Source organism: Stenella coeruleoalba (genome assembly GCF_951394435.1).
Source record: "Stenella coeruleoalba genome assembly, chromosome: 3".
NCBI lineage: Eukaryota > Metazoa > Chordata > Mammalia > Artiodactyla > Delphinidae > Stenella > Stenella coeruleoalba.
Window position 1 is genome coordinate 134,013,401 of NC_137148.1, and position 27,654 is coordinate 134,041,054.

Consider the following 27,654-nt stretch of genomic DNA (forward strand, 5'->3'; position numbering starts at 1 on the left):
AGATACTCCAACTTTCACTCTGGCTAATGAATTCCACACTGAAAACAGGGCGAGGGCCATTCAGGAACTCTTCCAGTTCTGTTGTTCTATGAAGAGGACATCTGTGAAACGTTGCACTGAAAAGAGCACATGGTAAGTGCTAAATGCATATCTTGCAAATTAAGTCCAGGTAAAAATACAGCTTCTTCACTATAGTAAAAAGGAAAGGAAGTAATGTACGTGGCTTCCCCAAATTACTGGTTTTGTCACAACATTCCCTTGCATTTTTCAGTTTGATTAGGCTCTTTTTTCCAACCTTGGCCCAGCGCATTAGAACATATTTGTCAGTATATTAAATGCTACTTAAACTTCCCCAAATCATCCCGGAACAGTAAAGAAAGAAAGAAAGCTTCTGATTGAAACATAGTCAGCTATCCATTAGCATGACAAAGTCTGCATTTTATTTAGAAATTGCCATTAATAATGAAATGATGTATGATTTCCACTCCTGCAGCTCTTCCTTCCTTGCACAATCAATTATACATTTAAGAAAATACTTAGTGGATAGAAGGCTTCTCTAATTAAGCATCACTTGAGGGAGCCTGTGAGATTCTTAAAGCTAGAAAAGCTCTCTTAAATATGTAAGATGGCAGAGGGAGAAAAACACTCAAAATGTTTTAGTCTTAATTAGAAAAACAAGCTTTTATGCATTCTGAACTGCTACATAAGAAAAATTCACATACCCACATATTTTTTAACCCAATAAAGACTTTGAGGTGAACTAACTATTCTGCAAAGTATAAATTCTTTCTCTCTTTGTTCCAGCTAAGAAGCCAGTACTAAATTGAAATTAGATATTTTGAGTGAGACTCAGCCTTAGAATTGCTGTCCCTTAGACAAAACAGTCTTTTCTGTCTAAACCATTGAGGATTTAAGATGGTTGGCCCTTGAGAAGTCTGGAAATTTTCCAAAGTTAGAATCAAACAGAAACAGCTAGCATAAAATTTCCCAGAAGGCAAAACAAGGATGGTTTTTCTCACTAAAATTATTACATATCACATCCTGTTGTCAGGAGGGGTGCTTATCTTGGGATCATCTCCAGTATGAATTTGCATCCCAGTTGTCCTCGAAAACTAACTCTCTCCAACACACCACAGCAGATTCACTCAATTTGGCAAGTCCTAACGCTTTCTCTTTCTCTCCCTCTAGAGGCAGAAAATGAAGCACTAAATAAGAATTGATTTCAAGGCATTAGAAATAAAACTTGGGATAAGCCACTCCAACAGGAAGAGAAAGCTGACCTTGAAAGAAGGCAAGGAGTGTGACAAGTTGTACAGAGGAGAAACAAAGGACAGTGGCTGAGGAGGGGTAGGGAGATAAAAGGTGATGTACAGAGCACTGGCTCTCTCCCCTCTCACCCTCCCGTCTCCATCTACTTCTGCTTTCTCTCCTCCATATATCCTCTCTCTCTCTCCCACGTTCTCAGTCTCTCTCTCTCCTATGTTCTCAGTCTCTCTCTCCCTCTCTCTCTCTCTCCCATGTTCTCAGTCTCTCTCTCCCCCTCTCTCTCTCTCCCTCCACTGGTGGTCTCTGTATCCCTGACTCTTCCTTTCTTGCTCTTGTTCTCTCTCCAACTTTCCACGACTCACTTCCGCATAGGACCGAGGATCCATCCCTCCCTCCAGCCCAGGTGACCCCTCCTACAACTGGAGGCATCAGTGAGCTTCCTGAATGGGCTCTGTACATGGTGCCATGTCACCAGAGACAGCAGATGTCCCAGGACACCTCCTTTCCCCAGCATCTCTTTCCCCAGCACCCCTCGGCCCCAGGAGCCTCAGTCACAGCTCTCAGACCTTGGGTCAGCTGCTCTGGGGCAAAAGCAATGTTCTCCCCAGGTGCCATAAAGCAGAAATTTTTTAATCCTTGTGCATGATTGAACTTCTAACTATCGATGGACTCCTTTCCTCATGCCTCCCTTCTTCCTGCTAGCCTGTCCCTCAGTGGGCCAGGAGCCCTCTTCCCCGGCCAGAAGCCTCAAGAGGAAATTCAGAAACTCAGCTGCAAGAAAGAAGTCGCTCAGGGAGCGGGGAGAGGGCACAAAGCTGGATGCCTGTGCTCTTTTTAATTCCAGTCTCTGGCAAAAAAGAAAACCTCAGGTCGGACTTTAGAGTCTTTGACACATAATTGGTAGCCAATTTTCCTAAGTGGTGAGTCAATTTTCTGCTTGTGAAATGTAACTTTACCCTGGTGCACACCAGGCCCCAGGGTTTTCAATGTGGCTTAACAGCAATTATATGAATGTTAGGAAGGGGGGAAGTGTTAAAGTCCCTACATTTACATTTTTTCATGTTTTTACCTCTTAAAGGGATAGAAGACCTCTCCTAACCAAGGAACCCACGAAAAACCCACCCCAAGACAGACACAGAATATCCTGAGAAAGAAAGCCATTTAAAGCCACATCACAAAGGGTACCTCTTTTTTTTTAAATTATCTCAAGTATTCAGACAAGTAACGGGGAGGCAAATAACAGTTAAGGGTCAGGGCATCCTTTGCCCGGTTCCCCCGGAGCTATTTTCTTTGCTCCCACCCTTCCCTCCACTTCTCCCTCCAACAAATACCCCGGTGGGCGGTGGCACTCCCCCTGCGCGCCCGGCGGCCGGCGGCTCCCGCCGCACATGTGCGACTCATGTTTCGGCTTTCACTGGCGACAAACTGGAGCCGGGGCCTTTCCGTTTCGGAGGAACTCGCTACGTGTCGCTAACAACAACACAAACACCGAGGCCTCTGCTCTGTGCTCCGCTGCCCACAGCGCTCTCGGCACCAGGCTGGATTTATAGCAAGGAGCCCCGACTGTAAGAAGTAATTCATGAGTCCCCACAATGCCACCACTGAGAGCACGGGTAGGGGGGAAAAGGCTCCGGCGCGCTCCCTCCCCCAGGCCTCCCTTGAGCCCATCCCCTATTTGCAGAGGTGCCCAGCCCCCAGCAGCGCAACACACGCGGTTTGTCCTCATTCACTTTGTTGTAATTCTTTTCTCTATAAGGGGAAAAAAAGGTAATCTCTGCCACCTCCCTTTTATCATAATTAGTTAAAAATTCACTAGTCTCAAAATATGTTCTTTTGTCATCAATAGCTGCAATAGAAAAGCCATACTACGTACATATGTTTGTAGTACAGAAACCTACATGGCACACACACACTCCGGCCCATAATACACTCACATGCAAAAAGAAAAAAAATTATATCGCTATAATGAACTTTCCTGGAAGATTTAATATGTGTGTTTCAGAAAGACATAATAATTTTAATAAAACCCAATCTGATTTGGGAAGCATCTTCCATGAATGAAGTTTTGGAAAGATGAAAAAGAAAACAAAGTAACTGATGTTAAAAATATTTAACAGGGGGCTTCCCTGGTGGCGCAGTGGTTGAGAGTCCGCCTGCCGATGCAGGGGACACGGGTTCGTGCCCCAGTCCGGGAAGATCCCACGTGCCGCGGAGCGGCTGGGCCGGTGAGCCATGGCCACTGGGCCTGCGCGTCCGGAGCCTGTGCTCCGCAGCGGGAGGGGCCACAGCGGTGAGAGGCCTGCGTATTGTAAAAAAAAATATATATATATATATATATATTTAACAGGGAAAAATATACTATGTAAAAATTCCACCGAAAAAAAGAAGAAATCATATATCCCGTAGATATAGATTTATTGCTTCACAGCCCTGGAAAGCTCCTAAACTATCTCAAAGCAAAGAGGGAAATACTGCACATGAAAGATACCATTTGGACTATCAGACTCAACTCTAAAAGATGCAGAAAAAAACCAAAAATACACACATGAAACTTTGTACCAGATTCTGTATTAAAAGTAGGCTTGTCAGGTCTCATGAATGCCTCCGTGGTCTGTGGTTACGAGGTTCTGCATTCAGCCTTCAGCAAATCAGTTTGGGGTTTCTCTAAATCTGAGCCACAGCCTGTCAGGATGATACTTTGCAACACCAATCTTTTAAATCTCATATCTTTGTTTTTCTCCCTAACTCTCAGACAAATTGTCTTCAAGTCCTGCCTGCGTCAGCCATTCCAAGCTAGAATTAAGAGCCAGAAGATCCTTTGCCCTGAGAATTTGGAGCTGCAAACCTTTAGAAAAGGCCCAGGGAGGGATAATTGTTTTAGTGAAGCTTGCTGCCTCTTCAGTGGTCCATGAGACCCTGCTGAGCGTGCCTGCTTACCTTTGGCAGTAACCCAGCGCAGGTTCAGGAAACCGTTTTGTGTTCCTGCCCTCAGCCTTGTGTCAATGAAGCTTGGCACATCTTTTCTGTGGTTGTAATTTAAATGAGACAACCAACTGCACAGCTGTCTCGGTCAAATTATGCAGGGCCATGTGGCCTTTCTTCCATCTTTAAAAAGTCCAGGGCACCTCTGACCATGTTTGAGGGAAGCCCAGGGGAGCAATGACCAACAAAAGGAATAGTGATTATGCCAGCAAAAGATGGAAATTTGCCTAAATGAATATATTAAAGGCTGCACTCAGAAAATGGAAATGTTAGTTTTTAAATAGAGGCAGAATGGTGTCATGATTAAGACCCTGATCTTTGGGGTCTGACACAGCAGGGCTGGCTTCCCGGCTCTACCACTTAATAGCTATGGTGACCTTGGGCGAGTTATTTAACCTCTCAGAAGCCTAGTTTCCTCATCTATAAAATGGGGGGAAATAAAAATACTCCCAACATAGAGTTACTGTAAGGATTGAATGAGAGAATACTTAGCAAATATGTAGCTTAATAAGGGTTAGCTATTATCATCACCATCATCAACAGTAATTATAGGAATTGCAACAATAACACATAGAACATGTAAAAGCCAATGCCAGTCACCATGCCTCCGGTCATCTGTACCCCAGGAAAAGACTAATTTCACTCTGCCTCTAGTCTCATATTCTACATATTACAGAACTACATCCTTGCCAAGCGGCAAATAAAACTTATTTGACTGAAGGTTCCTGTAGCCTAAATTTTATTTTATACTGTTTATACTTCATTGAGTGTTTCAACAGCTCTCTCTTTCCCTCTCCCTCTCTCTCTCCCCCTCTCTCCCCCCCCCCCCCACACACACACACACACACAAGTATAAGAATATACACAGATGCTTTCTACACCATTAAAAGCCAGCAGATATGGACACAGAAAAATGAGTACACACACCCCAGAAAGAAAGGAACATAATTATCAACCTTTCTTGACAACTCCATTCAATGATACTCAACTATGAATTGCATGGCAAAAACAAACGCTTTAAAAATCTGAAAGCATGGACCCATTGTATCTGCTCCTCGGGGCCCTTTGAAAGCTGAGGTTAAATTATAATCAGATGGCAAAGGATAAGGACCTCACCTCGGGGCACTTCCTTGGGATAAATGACCGGTTCTTGTCCATGCTGGAAGGGATTGTTGGCCCAAAGCACCATGGGGCCAGTGACCCCTTGCTGGTCATTAATCGTTACTGAATTCCCTGGAACCAAGGTCATTATTGCTAATATAAACTTAAATAAAAATTCCAGAGGCATATGGATTTCTTTTAATAGTCTTATTTCTTTTGGTTTTTATAGGGCATTACTATAGAATTAATATTCTATACTTTAGCTCTGTAGTTGGTTTAACAATTGATCTTGCTTAAGGTAAAGGTTTATTAGACATAAAATAAGAAATGAAGGAAAGCAAACAAAAAACAGGAAAGCCTGAGAGGGCCTATCCTGTACCTGGAATTCTCAGGAAGTCATTATCCATGGGACTCACAAGTTTGTTTCCTTGAGGTTCTGTCAAAATATTACAATGTTTCTATGAAAGGATTCAAGAATTTCACATTTAAAAATAGCTATAGATATATGGAATCTTGTTCCTATCCTGAACAAAGTTCGTTTCTCAGTCTCTTATCTCTGCACATAATGACCCCAAAAAAGTTGTTTTTGACATTTTGTGAGATTCTGATTTCTTTAAGCTTAAGGGATATCCACTGTATTCTCATATACAAGCACAGGATACTGGCAGAGCATATAATTTCATAGCTTCATTCTAAAGATACTCAGAGTTATTTGGCCTTAAAGGACATTATCCTCCCCAAAAGTACATATATGCTGACAATGAACAATTATTGCATGAGCATGTGCTATGTGCAACTCATCATATATCTTCATACATATACCAACATTTAGTCGGCTTCACCTGGAAGCCAAGTCTAAACCAGAAGAATCCGGTTAGACCGCTCTGGGATGTCCTATAGGCAGCTTCTGCTGGTTACTATCTCACGTAGATGAAAGTGTCTGTCCACGTGCCTCACATTTTACAAGCCCACAGCTTTCATTTTACTAGATCCCTTCCCCATCTTGCCCAAGTTACGCTACCAATAAATTTAAATATACCAACTCAATTAGCCTTGTAAGGTACATCATCTAAAGACCTCACCCCAAAGCCGCCTGCCTTAATATAAATCTTAGCAATAGATGTGGGCTGTGCTTACTGCCTTACCTTCTTATCACCTAGCTGATACCTGGACCAAGGTAATAGAGGAGGAATAAAAGTTGGTTGAGAACACTGCTGGTTGTTTAATTCTGAGGTTGCTATTTGTAGTATAGTAAGTGATGCCCAAGCAAATGTTTAATAATAGGCTACTGTTCAATGTTACATATAAGAAGTGACCAGAGTTATAGGAGTATAGAGGATTAGAACCATTGAGAGAGAAGGAATCTTAAAGATCCTAAGTGTCCGATTCTCTCATTTTATAAATGGGAAAACTGAAACCCAGAGAAGTTAAGAGACTTGCTGAGGCTCACATATCTTAAAAACAGCAGAGGCAGTATTAAAAACCAGGTCTCTTCTGTCCTGGTTCAGCATTCTATACCAGGTTGCTTCTCATTTTCATCATAACTGAAAAATCCAACTTCAGCATGAGTGAGTTAACTTACCAGGCCTATAATAGAACCAAAGCATGCTGGTTCATAACAGAAGGACATTCTTGAATTTGGGTATCTTGAAGATCAAAAATTAGCACAGTAGGGCATTAACCTACACTGAATCTGATGCATAATGAATTACTTCAAATCTTACATTGGGAGTGGGGCAGGGGGCCAGGTGGTGGCAGGAGAAAGATGAATGATTCAATGGAACTGGTGGTGATCTAGAAAAGAGAAAGGGATTCTACACTGAACGCAATGTCTCTAATAAGTGAGTGCCCCGTAAGTGTCACATGGTACCTCCAGGGCAGTCCCCACTCAGGGATGGGGGCTACAATTTATGTCAGACAGTAGACGCTTCATGAACATTTAGTGAATAAATTAACATGCTGGTTCGTTTTCCCTATTTGAGGTCAATGAAATCAATGGGTGTTTGTCCTCGTCACCTCTGTGAATGAAAACAAGAATACACTCCATAGTGAAACAATTTTTAATAGGTTTAGCAGGAATACTATTTCTGGGTTCCAACATCCAAATATTTGGGAGCACAAGCAAATCCAGCTTTTTTGTTTATGATAATTTGGGAACAAGAAAAGAAGATATATCTTGTTTCATCTTTTTTAAACTAGGGCATGCACCCTAAATAACCAGATAGTGGATGCAGGAAAGAAAGACATAGCTCTTGGCTACAGGCAGTCACAGAGCTGAACCAAGACAGAAAACCTAAAATGCTTCCAAATCAGCCCAATCATTTATGCAGGCCAGATAGGCGTAGAATTCAGAGGCTGAGCTATTTTTTGCTTACTCCTTTCCCCCATATCTTGAAGAAGTACAAAAGCTGCTGATTACCCACCCCTCACCCCCAGCTTACCAGGTGAATCCCCCTTTGCCTTTTGGAATTACTCTCTGGCAGCTCGGCTTCAGACTATGTCAGGGGCTACTTGTCTCTCTCAGCATCACATCCCAGACTTCTGCCCCTCCTTGGCAGTTCAAAAGGTGTGACAAACCTGCTCAGGGAACACTCTACACAAAGGGAGTTTTGAGCAGGGAGAAGTTCAATGTCCTTTTTTTCCCCCTTTCACTAAGATTTCTTCCGAATTATATTCTATAACAATGCATTTCCTTTATTATTATTTCTGGAAAGGACAGTTTATTAAATTTGTTTAGGTTTAAATATAAGATAATTTTTAAATTAGGACTTACTTTGAAAATTGCCAAGTTCTATATTTATGTATGTCAGTACCTTCCAGACAAAGATAATAGAGACAACTGCTCACGATGAGACAGCTAGAATAGAAAGAACTTTTCTAAAATTCCTGCTGAAAGATGACTATTGATGAAATATAAACAGAAAATCCTATTTTTGCATAGTGTTATGACATAGCGTGAACAAGCACAGTTGCAAATGAATGAAATATGTGAGTTTTTTAAAAATAAATAATATAATATGATGGGATATTCTGTGCTTCCTCCTCCCCATGACTGTTATAATTTCTTAGAAACAATTTAACACGTGCTCCTTGTATGTGTGGTGCGCCATGCTGGGCCTTGTTGGAGATACCGAGCTCACAGGTTTCCTTGGACCCAAATCCAGAAAATACAACTTATACACTTCCCTGAGGCTGATCTCCCACAAGGTAAAATGGAGAGCAGAGCAGGACCCAGATGGCCCAGGGTAGTAGCAGAAAAGCCACTGGAATCAGAGCCAGGGACTTGGCTTAAGGTCCTGGCTCTGAGGCTAATTAGATCTCTGGGCAACGTTACTGAGCTTCTCTTGCCCCCAGCTTTCTCATCTGTAAAATGAAGGGACTGGACTGTAATCTCTGAGAGTTCATTCAGCTCAGATAGAAACCTCGTCTCTTCCTACAACAACCTGGATTCCTCAGAAGACCTGCCCTTGAGACCTGGGTAGCTTATTGATTAGCTTGATGAAGCTAAACTATTCATTCTCCATCTCCAGGAAATGGGTACAAAACCCCCTGCTTATCTCACAGGGTTGCCATGGGAACTAAAATGATGTAGGCCAAAGAGTAGGAACGTAAACTGAAAACAGCCAAACCCATGTAAAATTTTTCTTTCATTCCCTCAGAGAGGTAAATGAGTGATAGAATTAAAGTGTTAGCCTTCCCAAAGTTATATATGTCTTAGTAAAGATCAAAAGCTCTTAGCTAAAAGGATGAGGCTCTAACAGTAGAATTCCCAGCATCAGCCAGAGTTGGGTGGGAAAACCTTGCCTGCCATCTTAAGAGCTCTGCAAATATTCCTTATTGTTTTTAAACCCGGCTGTTTAATCAAACCTCAAGGAGACATTTCTGGTGGAGCTCACAGACTTGCCCAAACTACAAAGGATATCTAAATGGGGCAGGGGAAAGGGGAGGGAGTCAGTAACTACATGTTTGCTAATGAATAAAGATCCTGCATTTCATTGCTGGAAATTCTCACGTTATTTTAGGCCCATCAGCAGAACATAAAGCAAGCTTAATACACCATAGGATGCAAAAAATTCATAGTGATGGTGCATACCCGACATGTCCCCAACTGAAGGGGACCCTTGGGAAACAGTCTACCCACAGTCCTTCTTGAAACCAGACAGGTGAAGCTATCTACTAGAAAACAGAGATTTCTTTTCACTTTTCCACAAATTACAAAGTTGTTTGTGGGAGTCCCCAGAATCATTTATAACTGAGAGAACAAGAGAAGCCACCTTCAAACTCCAGTTTCAATAGACCTGAAATCCTCCTGGAACCCAAAGCATCTACACCATTTGGCATCCCCGGAGAATACCAGCAAGAGATAAAACTAATCCAACCCAGTGGATTTGTGAAGGGCCACTGTAGAGCTTGGGCTAATTTCTTAGTAACATTCAGCCCCTGTCACAAATTTTCCTTCTCTGCCATTTCCGTGTACCTTAGAATTTGATTTCGTAGTTCATACCCCGTTTTAAATTCCCACCTCTATAAGGAATACTGCCATGTTTGTGTCAAGGAATACTGCCATGTTTGTGTCAAGGACCTTACAAATATAAGGAATACTGCCATGTTTGCGTCAAGGATCTTACAAACAGTTACAGGGAAAGGACTGAGGTAAAGTTTCTTCTTCCCAGACTGGCCGGGCTGCATACCTGGCTTATATGACCTCCAAATCCCCAATGGACACGCAAAGAACATGGCCACTCTGACCACAGTAGTCGCCATTTCAGTCAGCCCCCCTCAAACAACTTACGTCTAATTTCTACAATATCTAGGTGGCAAATGAAGCCCAGTGGGTACTTGTAGATACAAACAAAAGCTTGCTAAAACTACCCTGTCTGGGAAACTGAGACATTCCCAGGCAATCTACTCTGAGCAGCAGACAGAAATAAAAAGACTTGGGAAAAGGAGAAACAGACATGAAATGTAACACAGTTTCCTGAAATTCAGTATACCAGACTTCCATGACATGTCAAGGAATCAGAGCTAATTCCACCCTGATTATCTGGGTTATGTCATTATTAATGTTGCAGGAACATTTTTAAGCCACTGTCTATCAGCAATTTGATGAAAGAAAAAACTAACACCTCACAAGAAATGTTGAGAACACCGTGATCTGAAAGAAACTACTATTTGTAAACTAAACAGAACTCTAAATAAAGAAAATTACTGCTGTTAAGACGTACTGTTCTGAGAATGATCAGGAAGAGTACCGAAACACTAACACTACTGTATATAAGAAATTATTCAAGCATGCATTTGAGTAATTCTGCATTTTAATTTAACCCTTTGAAACATTAATCAAACCATGGCTAATTATAGGAATTAAGGAATTAAACGATGGAATCTTCTAAAAGATATTATTTAAAAGGCAGTTTATACAATTACTTGTATAGATGTTTGCTTTAAAGAGGAAAACAGTTCTACTGTAATGAAAAGGGTCTTAGAAAATTAAATTAACAAGGGGGGACCAGGCTGATATGAAACTAAATTAGCATCAAATGCAAATTACAGGGTACTTAATGGTAGAAACAGGTGCAGAGAAGAACCCTAAATGAGATAAATGAATAAAACATCCCTCTCCACAAATGTGGAAGCTGACACAAAGTCAATGATATGAATAATTCAGCAGCCTCCACACTGCTGTTGAGGTCAGCCTGCCCTGACCTTTGAAACAGGAAGTAAAATTCAGTTCAAATTTGAGTGACTGGAAATATAACAGTTATTTGTTTTTTATATTAAAAAACCCACAGAATTTTTAAAAAATACAGATAGAGGAAATATACAATAGAATTACAGTTTGAACTAAGGGGATATTACATAATCAAAGTAGTTGGTAAACAAAGAAATTAAAAAATCATTAGGTAAGATTTTCCACAAACTATGTTTCAATATGGAAATCCTAAAAATAAAACAAGTAAAAGCATATATATCGGTGTTCAGCTTACAGATCAAACTCCCTGTGAGAATAAATTTCTAAATTTTTGTCCTTTTTTCACATTATTTTATTGTGTTAATGTCAATGTAAAAATTTTTAAAAGCATGTTATAATTTTTTAAGTAGCCATATATTTTTATTAATAATGCAAAGTAATCTCTCACTTTTGTAAGACAAAATTTGGTTAAACTAGATTTTTAAAAATCTTTATGAAGCTGCTCTTTTTTTTTTAATCATTCAAACCCTGATCTAATAAATGTTGCAGCCCCAAAATTAGGTTATCTTATAAAAATGCAACCCAGGTTCAAAAACAAATCATTCCCATAAGTGAATATCTACTGTGGTTTTACGTGTCTTTTATGCTTTTTTTTCCCTTCTTTGTATGCTTCAAAAGTATTTTGTACAGTTAACTGTGAAAGTACTTTCCTTATTTCAAATCGAATCTGGTGCTGCTAGAGATTAACATGGTATGACAACAAACCAATTTCTACAAGCTAGAAAGACAGCAAAATATATAATGGTATATCACCCTCATCGTTATTTTACAGGATGGCATAAAAGATGTTTGATAATAGTGGTTATCTCTGCCCTCCAATTGGTTCTATTAATGGGACCCACAACTTGGCTATCTACCTTTCATCTATCTACTGTGCTTGTCAAATGAAAGATTATGTTGAAAGAGGAGCTTAATTTTATTTTCTAGATTTAGAGAGGGTTAAAGTTACACACACACACACACGCACGCACGCACACACACGCACGCACGCACACACACGCCATCTATGAGAAGTGGTAAACTAGTATACAGTATAATTACCATAGGAGGAAGTTTGAGATGTGCTCCTTCTAAATCCAAGTGTTCGTTCGGCAGAAGCAAATTAAAGACATGGGGTGTGTTTTTTTAAAAATTATTATTATTATTATCTTATTGGCTAAATCACTCCTCGGTCGACATTTAATAAAGGGTGATACACCAAACACTGCTGATTTGGGGCTTGGCGTAATGACCGACCTGAGTGAAGGTTTGTGTACAAAGTGGCTCCCCATTAAATAGGGCTCTGTGGAAGCAGCTGGTTCTCATTTTGAAACAACCGGTTTCTCTATCCCCAAGTGCTAAAGAAAATAATCCCTGCCATCTATGACTACACACTTTCACAGAGGCAGCAATGAGAATTTGATTGTGGAGATAATTAAAGTCATTCCTGGAACTTCCAAGAAAAAAAAAAAAAGGAGGAAAGAGGTGGGATTGAGAGAAAGAATAGTCAATGACAGTGTTTAAAATTAAACTATGACAAATCATCTGGAGTGGGGAAGGAGGAGGAGGGATCCCCGCCCTTCACGGAATCCGGTGGAAGCAGCTCTCTTTTCTCTCCATGCTGCAGCTCCAAGGGGAGGCTGAGATGCCATTAGTCAGGGCCACAGCCCCCAGTGTCCGGCTTGGACGCCGAAGAATCGAAACACAGCCGGAGAAACTCCTTGTCAATGATGGCATATCACGATGAGATTTTTTTTTTTAAGTTTCAATCTTAAATAAAATAGTCGGGGAGGAATCCATCTGGATTCTAGAACAAATAGTCATTCCGGCTGATCTGAAACACTGACATTATTTCAACATTAAGAGAAAACAAAAAAGAGATCAGACCTTTGAAGAGCTTATTTTTTGTGTTTTGTTTTAATACTGTGCTGCTCTATAAGAACCCATGCTCCGACAGTCTGATAGCCTGAATGACACTCGACTGAAGCTACGTTCCCCGAACGCCTACAGATTTCATGGGCTTGGGGAAAACTAAAATATGTGTAATCTATCTGTCTGCACTATCTGCCTTTAACAGGAAGAAGAGAGGGGCTCAATAAGGACAATCCGGGGCCTCCCAATTAACCTGATTAGTTCAGCACATTGCTCTCATGAATGACACCTTATCTTGAAAATAAGGGAGAACTTCCTTCCTCAAGAATGCGCAGGAGCCCCCAAAGCCACAAAGATGCAGCCTATCAAACAGTGAATGGCCTCTGCTTCTTCCCCCTCTTCCCAGCTCACACACAGGTCAGGGAGACCAGCAGACACAGCGCCTGATTGGATTTTGTGTCCTAAGGACAGGAGGCAAGCTCCCATCTGCCCAGGTGGCCTTGGAGAAGGCTGGGAAAAGGGATGCCCTGTGGGCAACTTCAAGCCCCTTCTTTCAGAGTCAACCAGGCACATGATGGGATTGAGGGGGGGGACGGGGGGGGGGGCCGTTGGAGGGAGGAGGGACATTCATTAACCCTTCAATCACCAGAGTAGCACATCAATATTATACCTGCCTGAAAGAAAGAACAGTGAACTCTTAAGTCTTCTAACGTCATATAAAACAAAGGCACTGCTGAAACATATGTTACCTAACACTGATTTCACATTTGATATAATAATGGGAGATTACCAAGTTGCTATACAAAAATAAAGCTTTCCCCCCAAACTCTCTGAAATCTGCTTGCTTGCAAAGGATACTGTGTGTGTGTGTGCATGCGCGCGTGTGTTTTAAATTCACATTATCATGTGTAACAGACATACTAGTTAACAGAATATATTCTTGAAAATGTGCTTTGTGCGAATGTCAACAGCAGGGTTTTTCACTTGTCTGCTCTGTGATTTACTTGATCAGTTAAACAGGCAATGAGAGGATTTGCATGGTAATCGTGTGAAGATTAACATTTTTAAATGTAACAAATTTAATATTTTATCTTACATTTTCTGTTTCTCATCATTCTTTAATGGCAGTGCCTTTTCACTTTATTGTGTAGTTATAACAAGCCTGTCTTTAGGCAGAGAGATGAGACCACCAGATTCAACAACTCCATTTCTAGTTCCATTCTTTCATTTCACAAAAATATACTCTAAGCACCTGCTACACAGCAGTGAGGCAAATGTGCTCAGTGCTTGGGATACAGCAGCAACCAATACACGCAAACCACTGCCCGCTGGGGTTTACAGTCTACCTCCTAAAGAGTTTATCAGCCTCAGCAATACCAGAGGGAACTCAAATCAGAATTTCATAGCTGGAAAGCATCTTAGAGATCTTTTCATTCCAGCCCTTTTTTAAAAAAATAACAGCCACCTTCTATTGAATGTGATTTATGTGCCAGGCATTGTGCTAAGTGCTCTCCATGCATTATCTACTTATTCCTCACCACAACCCTATAAAGTAGGAACTACTACTCCTATCCTGGTCTTACAGATGAAGAAACTGGTGCTTAAAGAAGTGAGGCGATCTGACCGCAGCCCGAAGTTATCACTGGCAGAGCAGTCTGATTTGATCCCAGGCAGTCTGACTCCACAGCCTGTGGTCTTAACCAAAGTGTAGACTGCCTCAGAGGAGTGCAATAAAACCACGGAGTTTGCCCAAGTTCAATACCACTGAGTAAGAGCTAACAGGCAACTTTGAACCCAGGGATATTTCTCCTCTGCACCATGATCTCTATCTATCTGAAATAACATTCTCCATTATTTAAAAAATAAAAATTCTCCATTATTTAAAAAATAATAATCTCTATCTATCTGAAATAACATTCTCCATTATTTAAAAAATAAAAATTCTCCATTATTTAAAAAATAAAAATAAATTCTCCATTATTTAAAAAAATCAATATATTCTTTTCTACACTTACTATTCCAATTTTCTTTTTTTCAACTCTGAGGCACTAAAAGCTCCACGAGGGCAGGAACCATGTGTGTCTTATTCACTGTTTTATCCCCAACCCTGAAGACAGTGCATGGCATATAGTAGACGCTAAATTAGTATTTGTGGAAAGAAAAAAAAAATGAGTAACTCCTCACCAAAAGGACTGAGTCACCACGATAAACTTCAGTAAGGTAATTTTGCTTATTAGAAAGTACCATGGCAATCATCACATTAAGAATAACAATCCACATGGAATATATTATATTCAGATTGCAAGAGCTGCCTGATTTCAAGCACCTAATATATGCCGAACTCTGTGCTAGGTATTTTAACCCACACAATTCTTCAAAATTGAGATGACTTTCCCATTTCAAAGATGAAAAAAATTGAACCCCATGAGGCTCAGGTATTGGGAATTAATGGTGGAGGAATTTGATTTTCTGCCAATGGACTCCAAATTCTAGGCCTTTTCCATTATACTCTGCCTTTTCCCAGTTTTCTCTTTGGATTAGTGCCTGTTTTCTCCCCTAGTGAAACACACAATGGTTTACTCATCAAATTAAATGAGGACACAAGAACTCAAATATTGCTCTAGCAATGAGTACAACAATTTATGTTATATTATTACTATTATTTTTAATCCCAGAAGTTAAGTGCCAGATATACTAGAAAACTGTTTAGGTAAAAAGGTTTAGATTAATTCATGGAAAGGATGAAATGTGGATTCCAAGAAAAATAAATGAGGTTACATGAAATACTGAAAACAGTATTTTATTTCAGCTGTGCAATTGAAAAGGAAAAAGATCAGGCTGAGAGCTAGGACACCGATTTTCTAATCACTTGCTTTGTCACTAATAAAGTTCCTTCAGCTGTGTGCCTCAGTTTACATATGTGTAAAATGGAGTTAATTTGTGCCCTAACATTTGTGTGAAGAGAACTCTCTGAAATACTACACCTTAAAGGCCACCAATAACTTTGCAAGTTCCATTCAGATGTAAATTACTATTAAATTCACAATGGTCAGGCATTTTGTTTCTTTTGTTTTAAGGTGCTCATAGGCCAGGATTCAGATGCTGGTCTTCAAGAAAACATGCCGGATGGCCAGAAGAGGACATTCCCACTCCTATAGCCACAGAAAGAAGTACTCAATTTTTTGAAAGATATTCTGAGATGTACGCCATACACCTGAGATTAGAATCTGGCTTTAAGAAAAAAAGACCGTGTAACAAAACCAAGTTTTCAACATTGTAATAGCTTCAAAGATATCTCTTAACCAACTTTCTTTTCTAAAGAACTTCCTAATAAATAAAAAAGAGACATCTCATTTTTCATCTTTGTTTTTGTCTTTGTAACAAGTGTGTGTGTGTGTGTGTGTGTGTGTGTGTGTGTGTGTACATGTGAGAGGAACCAAACCTGACACAGGTCCAGGGTTCTTCAAACTACCTTTTCCTTTTGTGAGGGGACTTCAACGAATAGTGCATCCAAGACTATCAGAAATGATGCCTTAAGATACTACTAACAGATCAGAATACTAAAGAATGGAAAGCATATTCAAAATAGGGGGAAGTTATTGTTCTATTGAACAATGATAAATAAATTGCAAATAGCATGATAGTCTGACCTTTCGACAGAAAAAAAAAAAGAAAAAGCTTTAGTCAAATCATGGTTGCTTTAGGAAGGTGGAGGGCAAACAACCTCTGACCATTAGCCAAGTTTTCTGCCTGCACTCTGCTGCCTCAGTCTCACCTCCAGCCTGTGTAGAAGGCACCGTCCAGCGCAGGCAACGCTTGGGGCACAGCAGGGAGCAAGGTCACACAAAAAAGCATCAGCTACCATCATGGAACAAGATATCCTGATCTTTCACTTTGATCATTTCCAATTCATTGGTTAAAAAAGAAAAGAAAGGGCTTTCCTGGTGGCGCAGTGGTTAAGCATCCGCCTGCCAATGCAGGGGACACAGGGTCGAGCCCTGGTCCGGGAAGATCCCACATGCCATGAAGCAACTAAGCCCGTGCGCCGCAACTACTGAGCCTGCGTTCTAGAGCCCGCGAGCCACAACTACTGAGCCTGCATGCCTAGAGCCCGTGCTCCGCAACAAGAGAAGCCACCGCAATGAGAAGCCCGCACACCGCAACAAAGAGTAGCCCCTGCTCTCACCAACTAGAGAAAACCCGCGTGCAGCAGCGAAGGCCCAATGCAGCCAAAAATTAAATAAATGAATAAAATAAAAAGAAATAAAAAGAAAAGAAAAAGTTACTTCAACCTGGAAATGCCACGTCATCAGTGTTCATACCCTACAGAAGGGCTCTTCTGACCTACTCACCCACTGACCCACCAGACATAGGTAGTATCAATATTGGGTCAATCAAGCAGCAAATGAGCAAAAAAAAAAAGTTCTTGAGGGAGTCCTGATATTGATTAAAGGGGCATTTTTTTAAACCACCATAACACTGACATGAACCAAAATTTGAGAATCTTGCCAAAACACTATACGATACGTATAGTGACCGTGTCCAGATTAAAAATGGACACGTGCAATGTGATTATTATTTTCTCTTTTTTCCCTCTCCTGGCATGAAAAGTGTTAAAGAAAACAATAAAAGGACAAGTTAAGTGTACAGGGTAGGATTTACTGGCATTTACTTTTAATCTATGGCCCTTCACTCTGTAGCTTATCAGGCCTCTGTCAGTCCTTTTTCCTCCTTTATATCTCATGAGGAGCCCCCCCCATGCTGCTACTGAGAGACAGAGCCCAAGTGTCTATAAGCTTTTTGTCAGGTAAAAAGAGAAGAAAAAGGAAAGGAACAAGAGGAAAAGCAAAGCTAAGAGGCATCTATTAGATGTCACTAGGCTTTTGTATTCATGTCAATGATTCAGGATTAGAGTATTTGAAATAATCTTATTGAGAGGAATCAAAAGGCCCACCGAGTGAGAGGCTGCTCTGTAGCATATGGCAAAGGCACGAACAATATCTTATTAAAGATGTGTTGGCTAACACTATTACTTTATATTATATTACAAAACTATTGTGCCTCAAACAGTTAGCAGGATGGTATAGTTACCGAGTGCCATTTTAGAGGTTATTGTGTGGGATCAAGCTATATAATTTGCCAGCTTGTCTAGTTACATCTTTCCAAGTAGGGTTTGGAGGCAAGTTTGGACCTGGAACCAAGCACTTCACCTTCAAAAATAAAAATCCCCAAAGCACACTGAGGATCACTCTGTTCCCACTGAAAGTGGAATATACATTACATGGACGAAACACCAATGGCATTCTCTTCCCCAGAACCAGTTTCATTAAGTTTGCATCATTTACCATATGTGACCCCCTCTCCCCCCATGAAAAATATGCAGGGTTTCTTTTTGGCTTGATTCCCCTCCTCATGAAAAATACACGCACACACAAAAACACACACACACACTCAGCTTCACACATTAGCAGGGTTAAGGCAATTAAAATTCTATTACAATAAGTACTGTAACGTTAAAACCTTCATTTACCTCTGGACAAAAGCTTGTAACTGGAGAAAGAGTTTGCGAGGGAGATTTATCTCCATCTACACACACCTTTAAAGGCAGCAAGCAACCAAAGACAAACCTGTACTGTTCACCATATTTCACTGATTGCAATTGGAGTATTTAGGTCACTTTTATATTGTCCAGGATGGTATACAATTACACGGTTTGTAAAGGGAGGGATGAGATGGTGGGAGGAGAGAGAAGGAAAAATTAATGGTCTATTTCAGATAATACCTGATGCAAATTAAAAAGACCAAAATGCCATCTCTTTATATGCATGGGCCTCTAAACAGAGTTTTTAAAATCTGGTCAATTTTTATTAAAGAGTTTGGTCAGGTGCCTGCAGTAAGGAAAAACAAGTAAAATTTATCAATGGAGAGTTGCATTTGGGGAGGGATTTGGGTTTTTTCCCCCATTCTAAGCAATTTATTTTAGAAAAGTAAAAGCATATTTAATATAATGATATATTCTCATCACAAACTGTGCAAAGTTGTTAGATGACACACAGAGGAGTTTGTACTGCTTTTCTGTATTTTTCCAGAACTGTTACAAAAACAAAGTTATGATGACATGGGATTTAAAACCCACACCATGGGCTTGACACCCAGGCCAGTTACACATATGCGCTGCTGATTCTCTGAAGCTCCGTTAAATACATTTCTTGGAAGTTGCTGCCATTATTTCCTTTACAGGAAAACCACTGTTGTTCATTATACGGTGTCTGCAGTAGTATTATACCATGTAAAAGTACTTTGCATTATGATATATTGTCAGCATATTTGCAATCCATTTGAATGTATTCTGGTTGTGTATTTGGGAACAGCTGATAGCAAATGGAATATAGACTGCTATTAGCTGATTGTATTCGTTATGTTCTTTTTTTTTTGTATTCATTATTTTCTTATCACGGTAGCAAACTGCACACAAGTATACAGGCTCATCTCATATTCAGAACGGTATTATCTGATATGTGATAAAATTTAGAATGATAGTCTCTCACATAAGTCTCATCGCTAATAATCACATATGAATTCCCACTGAGAAAACAAATGTTTAAATACGGTAGGATTAATAAACAACCATAAATTCACGCTCAGCGCTGGGTCAGCGCTGCCTTTCCACTTTTGGAAAAACACAAACCTCTCAAACCAACCAAGAGGACAGCAATTATCCTGCCTGCGGCAATTTTAAAGGGTGAATTCCTCCTCCTTTTATTTTAATGGAGCATTCAAAGTTAGGAAATCAGGCAATATAAAAGTCATATCAGAAATCTGAGAAATGCATTGATACCTCTGGTTCCTTGAGCCCTAGATAGCTGTCTGTGCACCTTGCAGAGTGATTATGTTTAGTGGTTGGTCCTTCTAAAAACTGATGAAGACCAAAATAATGAGTTGAAAGGTCAATGAAATAAAGCCATGAAACTCTGACTAAAAGCCTCATCTGCAACTTTAATAAAAGGATGTTTATGTTCATGTTAGTTGAGGACTTTTTTTTACAGAAAATAAAGGAAAAACTTTTAGTGAATTTTTAGATTTAAGTTTGATTATAAAGGACAGGGAAATCATTTACTGTCGAGGGAACCTGATGCCTTCACCGTTTTAGGATTGTAGATATAGGAATTAGAATATAGCCCACCCTGCTCAATGTTTAAAAATAAACCTCAATTATATTCTAATTCTGAAGTTTTACTGTTGTTTTCCTATTATACAAATGAATATATATGTTACATAAACACATCAGGATCGATTTAATCGAGAACTTAGCTTGATGATAAGACAACACTGCGCTTTTCTGAAAAGTCCTATTACAGCATTTAAACCTCTTAGATGAAGAATGGATCTTAAATAAAATTGTTTCTCTGAACAACCCTGACGTAATTCAACAGGTAAAATGACCATTCCAATATTTTCACTCCTGAACATTCTATTTCAGACAACAATCGTAAAGAAAACACATTTAGTGTCACCTAGGTGAAAGTGATTGAGTTGTGAAAGATCTTTAGAAAATCCTAGAAAAAGACAAATATACACTTCTTTTTTTCTTTTTAGGAGACCCTTGGGTAAGTGTGGCCTAAAGAGCTAATTCCGAACAGGCTAAATTCTTCATGTTACAAAACTCATGTATTTTTTTTTAAATGTTGCATGTCAGGGCTTACATCTCAAATGTAGATACAGAGATTCCTATAAATGGAAAAGAAAGACAAATCTGTTAAAGCTGCACTAAGCAAACCCAAAATCTTTACAAGGATATTAGTTGGCAGGCTTTAAAAATCCATGTTTTTAATATTGGCCGTGAGGGACCCAAAACTCTCCAGTTACTCAGGCCACATTATATCCCGAAAGGACTATGTCTAAATTCACACAAGACAGGAGAAGATAATTTGAGGAGGAATTTCATCCTTTATTATTTCTATCTATTAAAAGAAAACAGTCCACTTGTCAATTCTCATGATCCACAGCACAAAGAAATGAAGAATTGGGCTCTTATTTTCTCCCTTTATTTAGTGATCCAACTATTTCATCAATCACACTGATCTTAAATTGAAACAAACAAACAAACAAACAAGTATTGAGCCATCCCCTATCCTGTCCTACTGGAAGTAAGTGTACAAATCTGGCCGGAAACTTTAGGGCTCTATGTGAAAGGAATCCTATAGCATACTTCGGAGAAAGAAATGTTTTTGTTAAGACCATCTGTATTCATCCATGTCATTGCTCAAAGGAAAATAAAGAGTTTTGTGAAGCAAATCTAGAATGCACAGTAATCCTAACTAACTAGATAAGGAATAACAGTCTGCACACTTAATATATTCAGTTCAAGCATTTATAAATAAGTTTCCACATAGAAAATGGAAGTTTTTTTATGAATTCAGAAAAACTGGGTTCCCAATTCAGACTACCCTATGTGACTTTTGTCATTATCATCTTTTCTGATTCTTACAAAGTAAACCTAATTAAGAACCTCCCTCATTAGTCTTCCAGAAAAATTAGCCCAGCTTATGCTAATTACTCCTGCAAAATTTAATAAACTCGTTGAAATGGGAATAGCCTAATGAGGTTTTATTTATTGAACTAAGATAACTCCTATGAAAAAGGTTAGGACACAAGGATATCCAATGTTTTAATAAAACTACAATTTATTCAATTTCTAAACACGAATTTTATTGCAAACCTTTTAAATTCAAATATGAGTTGCTACGCGAATATGTTAAATCAATCTCCACCTTAATCCAATAACTGCAAGTCATTTTTTGCTTTTTACTTTAACAATAATTACCACACATAGCCCTTTACCTCAACGATAATGAAATTTGCTGTTATTAGTTCCTGGTCATCAGGTATTAAACATAACACATTTGACTTTTCCCATGTCTACACAGCCCAGATATCTAGATCATTGGGCACAGCCTGGATTTTTATAATTCTCAATCAAGCCATTTGGCATTAGGCAGAAAAACAACCTGGCAGTCAACTCCACATGCCCACTTTGTACATTTACAGAAATTTTCCTCCAAACTCGTTTGAAGTGACTTGACAAATTGTCACAATCGTAAAAAGAGCTGGGGTCATATTTTTCTTACTTTGTCGCACGCTAATATAAAAGAAGAAAGTAGAAACACATTTTCTAAATCACAGTATATAAATGCTGATTTTGTTAATTTCACTTTTTTGATAGAGTATGCCGACCTGATGTCCCCAAATCACCGGCAGCAAAAAATACAGCCAAAATTTAACACAGAAATAGCTTACCCTGTACCATTGCCGTATGACCAGAAAGCCTCTTCTATCAATCCTATAAATAGTTTTCCTGAATAACCACTGCTAAAAGTCTTTTGACTGATAAAAATAGCACTGTTCTTCCAAAATCCGAAGGACAAGCAAAGGGAACTAAAAATTATTGGTGCCCAAAAGGTGACTGCGTGTTAAACCTATGCTAAATCCTAACACAAGGATTGCCTGTACCCTCAGCTCTATAATTGCACATTGTATGCATCTTGTAAAAACAGTTACTATTGCTACTGAATGCAGGCCCCATAACCTATTTTTACAAAATATGCAGGGATTCGCATCCATAAATCTGAAAGCAAATCAAACCCTAAGCACGTAACACAGATATTATGCAATCGGTAATATAGAATCAAATTGGAAAGTATGAAATTCAAACACGGTTGTCATCATTTTTTTTTCCTTTGCAGTAATTTTATGGAATTGAAAAATCTTTTCTATTTTGCCCTTCCCTGTGTAAGTTCTTTTCCTGTTGTTATTCTCTTCGCTTGTTGTTAAAAATGGAAGTTTCACATATCAGCACAGACAGGACTGGAGCTTTTAAAACCTTTGGCAGACTGAAGGACAAATAAATTCTGAAAACTCAGATGCAAATAAAAATAGCTAAATGGGTTTGTGCATATCAGCTGGCATCACTGCTTGAAAAGACGGTTCACGGGAGACAGTGGCAACAGCCAGCAAATAAACATATGTTGGGACTCATGCAGATACCCTGGGTTTCAGCCGTTTTTCAAGTATCCTTCTCTTAAGAGACCAAGATTGGCTAACACCGTTTTCTACTTTGTCAAACCAAAAAAGAAAAAATGAAAAGGATAAATGTCATGAGTAATATCTCTAAAGCCACCGACAGTATAAAGTGCATACTTATTTTGCCTAAATTGTTTGAACTACCCCAGCCAAGAAAAGGTTTTAAGTACCCTACTGGGACAGATGCAAGGCGGCAACAATAGAAGCCACACTAATGCAATCCAGGTAACACAATCCTGTTTCAAAAACACGGGCCGGGCTAATTACAGCGCTGCTGAGTCAAGTTTCTTATGCCATCGCAACCCACAGAAACAGGTCAAAATCAAATGTTATTCAAACCACAGTCATATCAACCTTCTATATCAGAGTCACGGCTTAAAACCAAACGAAGAACTTAAAAGCTTAACCCATTCAAAAGCAAAAAAAAAAGTGTTTTCATTGCGGGTGGCAAAGTAAGGTTCTTATCATCTGAACCAAAAGAAACCGTGTGGCAGAACCGAATGTTGATAGTTTCAAAGTTTGGGGGAATATTTGGGCTGGTCCTTTGATCAGAACACTTTCTTTTTGATAGAAGAGTAAAATCTGCTTAAAATAACAAATGGCATTTTGAAGAGAGGTATTTAAGTGAAACAAACAACAAAGGTTATATTTATTTTTTATCTTATTCATTTGAAGATTTATCTGCCATTGCAGAAAAAAGAAATTACATAATGGCATGTCTGCTTTTGTAGATAAACATGCTATGCTAATTCTATAGGCAGCACACAACTTCATTACACACTAAACCGTTGATGTTTCAAACTTTGCATCGAAGATATTAATCGTCACTTATCAAGCAAAGATATATGTCTTTGGTGAGTATTAGTGAAAGATATTTAGTTAAAATATCTGATTGAAATGTAAGTTTTATAAAGCTACTTGGCAATCAAAATTGGGTTTAAGCCTGAAGAATCACATAAGTCAAAATCAACAACCTATGTTTTGTCACAAATTACAGTAAAGCAAACACTTTTTCAGTCAACTGAAAAATGACAGAGCAAGCCTCCAAAAAGTAAAGAATTGGAAAGACAGATGGGTGGGCGGGGCAGGGGGGAGGTGTCAAAAATCATTATTACCAAACCCCAAAAGGGACTTTTGTTCAGCTGTTGATTTCCTCAATGAGGGATCAGTCAGTCTTACCTGCAAGACTCTTCCAGCTAACGGAGGGTGCTAGCTCTTGTCCTAGCTGACAACTGACAGTATCTATAAACCTTCCAGGCCATTTAACTCCCAATGAGTAATGCTATGTAACAAATGGTTTATTATACATGTTTCCATACAATGAATTTCAATAATTAAAATATAAAACGAATATTTGGAATGCAACTTTGCATAATCTGTGCACACACTGACTCAAAATTGCGCCGAACAACTAAAACAGATTTATTGTTCTACAGTGATTTACTTGGTCATGTCAGATTAGTAATATGGATCTGTTTAAAAACACAATAATTAAGACAAGCAGGATAAATTAATCAACTACAAGGCAGCGTGAGCTACAATCAAACACGGGAAATTACTGTAGAAAATCTTGGTTCACAGATCTCTTTAAAACTGCTTTTATGCATAAATAAAACCTTAAAATGTAGATGGATTGCGTCCAACAGAACTACTGTAGCTAAAAGTGATAATGATTCAAACATTTTTCAAATAAAAGTTAAATATTTATAAGCACCCAACCACATTTCATAAATCACAAACTATTATTATTTTATTTCTGAAGCTTCCTGGCACAGCGTGAGGACTGAGCCACAGAAAGGCAAGAAAGAAGAAAATATGCCTTTAGGAGCGTGAATCAGACACAAAACTGGAGCAATCCAAGAAAACAGGCCTCCAAAGAACATCCCATATGGCTTTCCCAGGAATCGCAATAGCTCGGCGCAGCTGAAGTCATGACCAACAGGCAAATTTCGGCCACATGCCTTCCTAACCCTCACCCATGAGCCACGCAAGACAGGTGTTTCATTATAATGAGGAAAAAGAACCGAGAGAAAGTAGAGCGGTCCCTACCTGTCAATTATCACTGGATCTGAGGGAGTCTCATTTCGGTTGCCACAGCTTTTCTTGTCACAACAGCGGCTATGGAGCAAAAGCAAGAGGATTTAGTACAACCATTACCATGTAAAATCATCATTTAGGCAGACAGAAGGTTCAAATTGCTGGGTTGCAAATGCTAGAATTACCACAAAGCCATACCTGGCAATCAACGGATCCCTGAGACAGAACGTTCTATTTGGGTCACCTATGGGTTAATGGCCAGGCTTAACCTCTCCCTGCACAAAGGAGGGAGGGAGAGGGACTCCCACAGAGCGAGGACTGACAGCCCTAAGATGGGGTCTTCCCATCACTGCCCGCAGGATTGGAAGAGTTCACTGTGAAATGCATTATTATTACATCTACCCAATGAGAATATTCAGGGTTGTGGGTGGCTTAAACACTCTTCCCTCAAGATCACACTAATTGTGTGGAACGCGTCAATAATGAGGTATGAGTGATTTCTCCCCCTCCAGTCATTTTGTATTAAATGGATTCCTTTTTCTTCTCCTTCCTCTTTTATGGGAGACGTTTCCGTCAACCACAACCTTCCCCAAATCCTAAAACTGTAACTGTTTGCTTTTGAACCATGTTCAGAATGTAAGAATAAAAGTACAACACAATAATCGAGACAAAGAGGCAAGATAAAAGAAAATAGAGATCCACACATCCTCTGGCTTTTGTGCCCTGCTCTGGTCACTGTGCAAGTTTCCTGGAAGCATTTAGGACAGTTGCTCCAAAGCCTGGCAAAAGCCTGGCAATGGACACTCTTTATTAGGTCAGAGAAAAGGCAGACGTGGGCAAGTAAAGCACCTACTATCAAAATCCCACCCCATGTGTGACCTTAAAGTTGACAGTTTTTTCTTAACCTGAGATGCTTCTAAAAAGTGAAAAATTAGGGTTTTTGAAAACTACCCATGGTCAGTGGAAAACTATCCATCTGAGACTTGTTTGCAAATAAGAAATGTGTCCACTGGCCAGTCTACACCCAAGGGCACACTATAAAAGCACGTATTTGATCAGTCAAGGAGGTGAGGGAGTTATCCAAGCATTATACATTGCCTTGCACCACAATATGCACTTTTCTCCCTCTCGCTTACACAGGCACGCACGCACACACACAAACATACACACAGACTCATTCGACTTAGTGAATCATAGAGCCTAAATTTAGAGAGCTGCTAGAGAGAAACAAACACTGAACTTCATTTTCAGGACCCAGAAATATATGCCCGCACAGGGAGTCTTTCAGCAAAGTTAGGAAGTCTCTCTTCTGGCTGTAACTATATCTCTGAAAAGAGAATCAGCTTCCATATTTGGTGCTCATTCGATTTGCTTCTCGTATCTTCAGAAAACAACAGCAAGAATTGTATCTCCTTTGTCAAAGCCCCAGCTAAAAACCATGCCACTCCCTTAAGAGCCTTTCCTTTTCTGATTTAGAGGAAACTATTTCCTCCAGGCCTGAGTTCTGCTATACTAGTACTTTGGGGATAGAAAGCGCAAAGGATTCCAATACCTAAGATGAAGAAACAAGGGAATGAGGAGTACAGTCTTTGAAATGCATACAAAAGATAATAATAATTTACAAACTAAACTCCATCCTCCCTGAACTCTGCTCCCCTGCACCTACATCTCAAGGGCTTTGCCAGAAGAGCACAGTGGTTAAGCACACCGACTCTGGAATCCGAGTGGCTTGTGGCAGCTGGAGCAAGGTATTCCACCTCCTGGAGTCTTAGTTTCCTCATGTGTAAAATGGGGCGATTGTGGTACCCACCTCTAAGTGTGAGGGCTCAGATCTCCAAAAGCAGCCCAGGGACAGAGCCCAGGTCTTTTCCCAGGGATAAAAGCAATGCATGGGAAGGCCTATTTCTCCTTTCTATTTTCCATTTGTTCCTTTCTTTTTCAAAACAGCGACTGGGCAAATCCCCATTGGTCAAACCCTCACCATTGTCCTGCCTGGACTGAATGCCTTCCAGGGACTCTTCCAACTCACCTGATGATAATTTCAGACTAGAATCTACATCTCAAGACAATGTGATTCTCTCCCTCCTCACTGCCATCACCCTCATCTGAGTCACTTTCACTTTCTCGCTTTAACTCCTGCAGTGGCCTCCCACCTGGTCTCTCTGTGTCTACTCTTCACCTCCCCCATGACAGCCACAGTGATCTTTTCAAAATGTCAACTGGACTGTGTCACTTTACCGCCCAAGACCTTTTAATGGCTTCCCACCACACTGAGAATACATCTATGGCCAGACCACCTCCCAGTCTCCTGTCACTCTCCTCCAACTTGCCAAGCTGCAGCCTCACTGGCCAATTTCAATCTCTCTAATGGGCCACGCTCAGTCTGACCTCAGGCCCAGGTCTGGGCAGGCCTCCAGGCTTGGACTGCTCTTCATCCAAGCCCTGCCTGGTTAGCCAGCCTCTACCCCCTCTTTGGGCCTCAGCCTCTGAGCTTCTTCCTTCCTCAGAGAAGCTAGCCCTGACACTTGATAGGTTCCTCTGGTTTTTCCTTTCAGGGCATGAAACACAAAGCAAATTATATACTT

The 27,654-nt window shown here is 39.9% G+C and overlaps 1 protein-coding gene across 17 annotated transcripts in view; it reads right to left on the reverse strand.

The window, feature by feature from the left end:
* The window catches only part of EBF1 (EBF transcription factor 1), a gene marked incomplete at its 3' end in the record, with an annotated part of 499,070 nt that overhangs the window by 344,690 nt on the left and 126,726 nt on the right, over positions 1-27,654 (reverse strand). For all 17 annotated transcript variants that reach the window (XM_079918130.1, XM_079918126.1, XM_079918131.1 and 14 more), the window contains one exon: positions 25,082-25,150. In XM_079918130.1, coding sequence (XP_079774256.1) covers positions 25,082-25,150 — 69 coding nt within the window. The remainder of the gene's footprint in view (positions 1-25,081; positions 25,151-27,654) is intronic.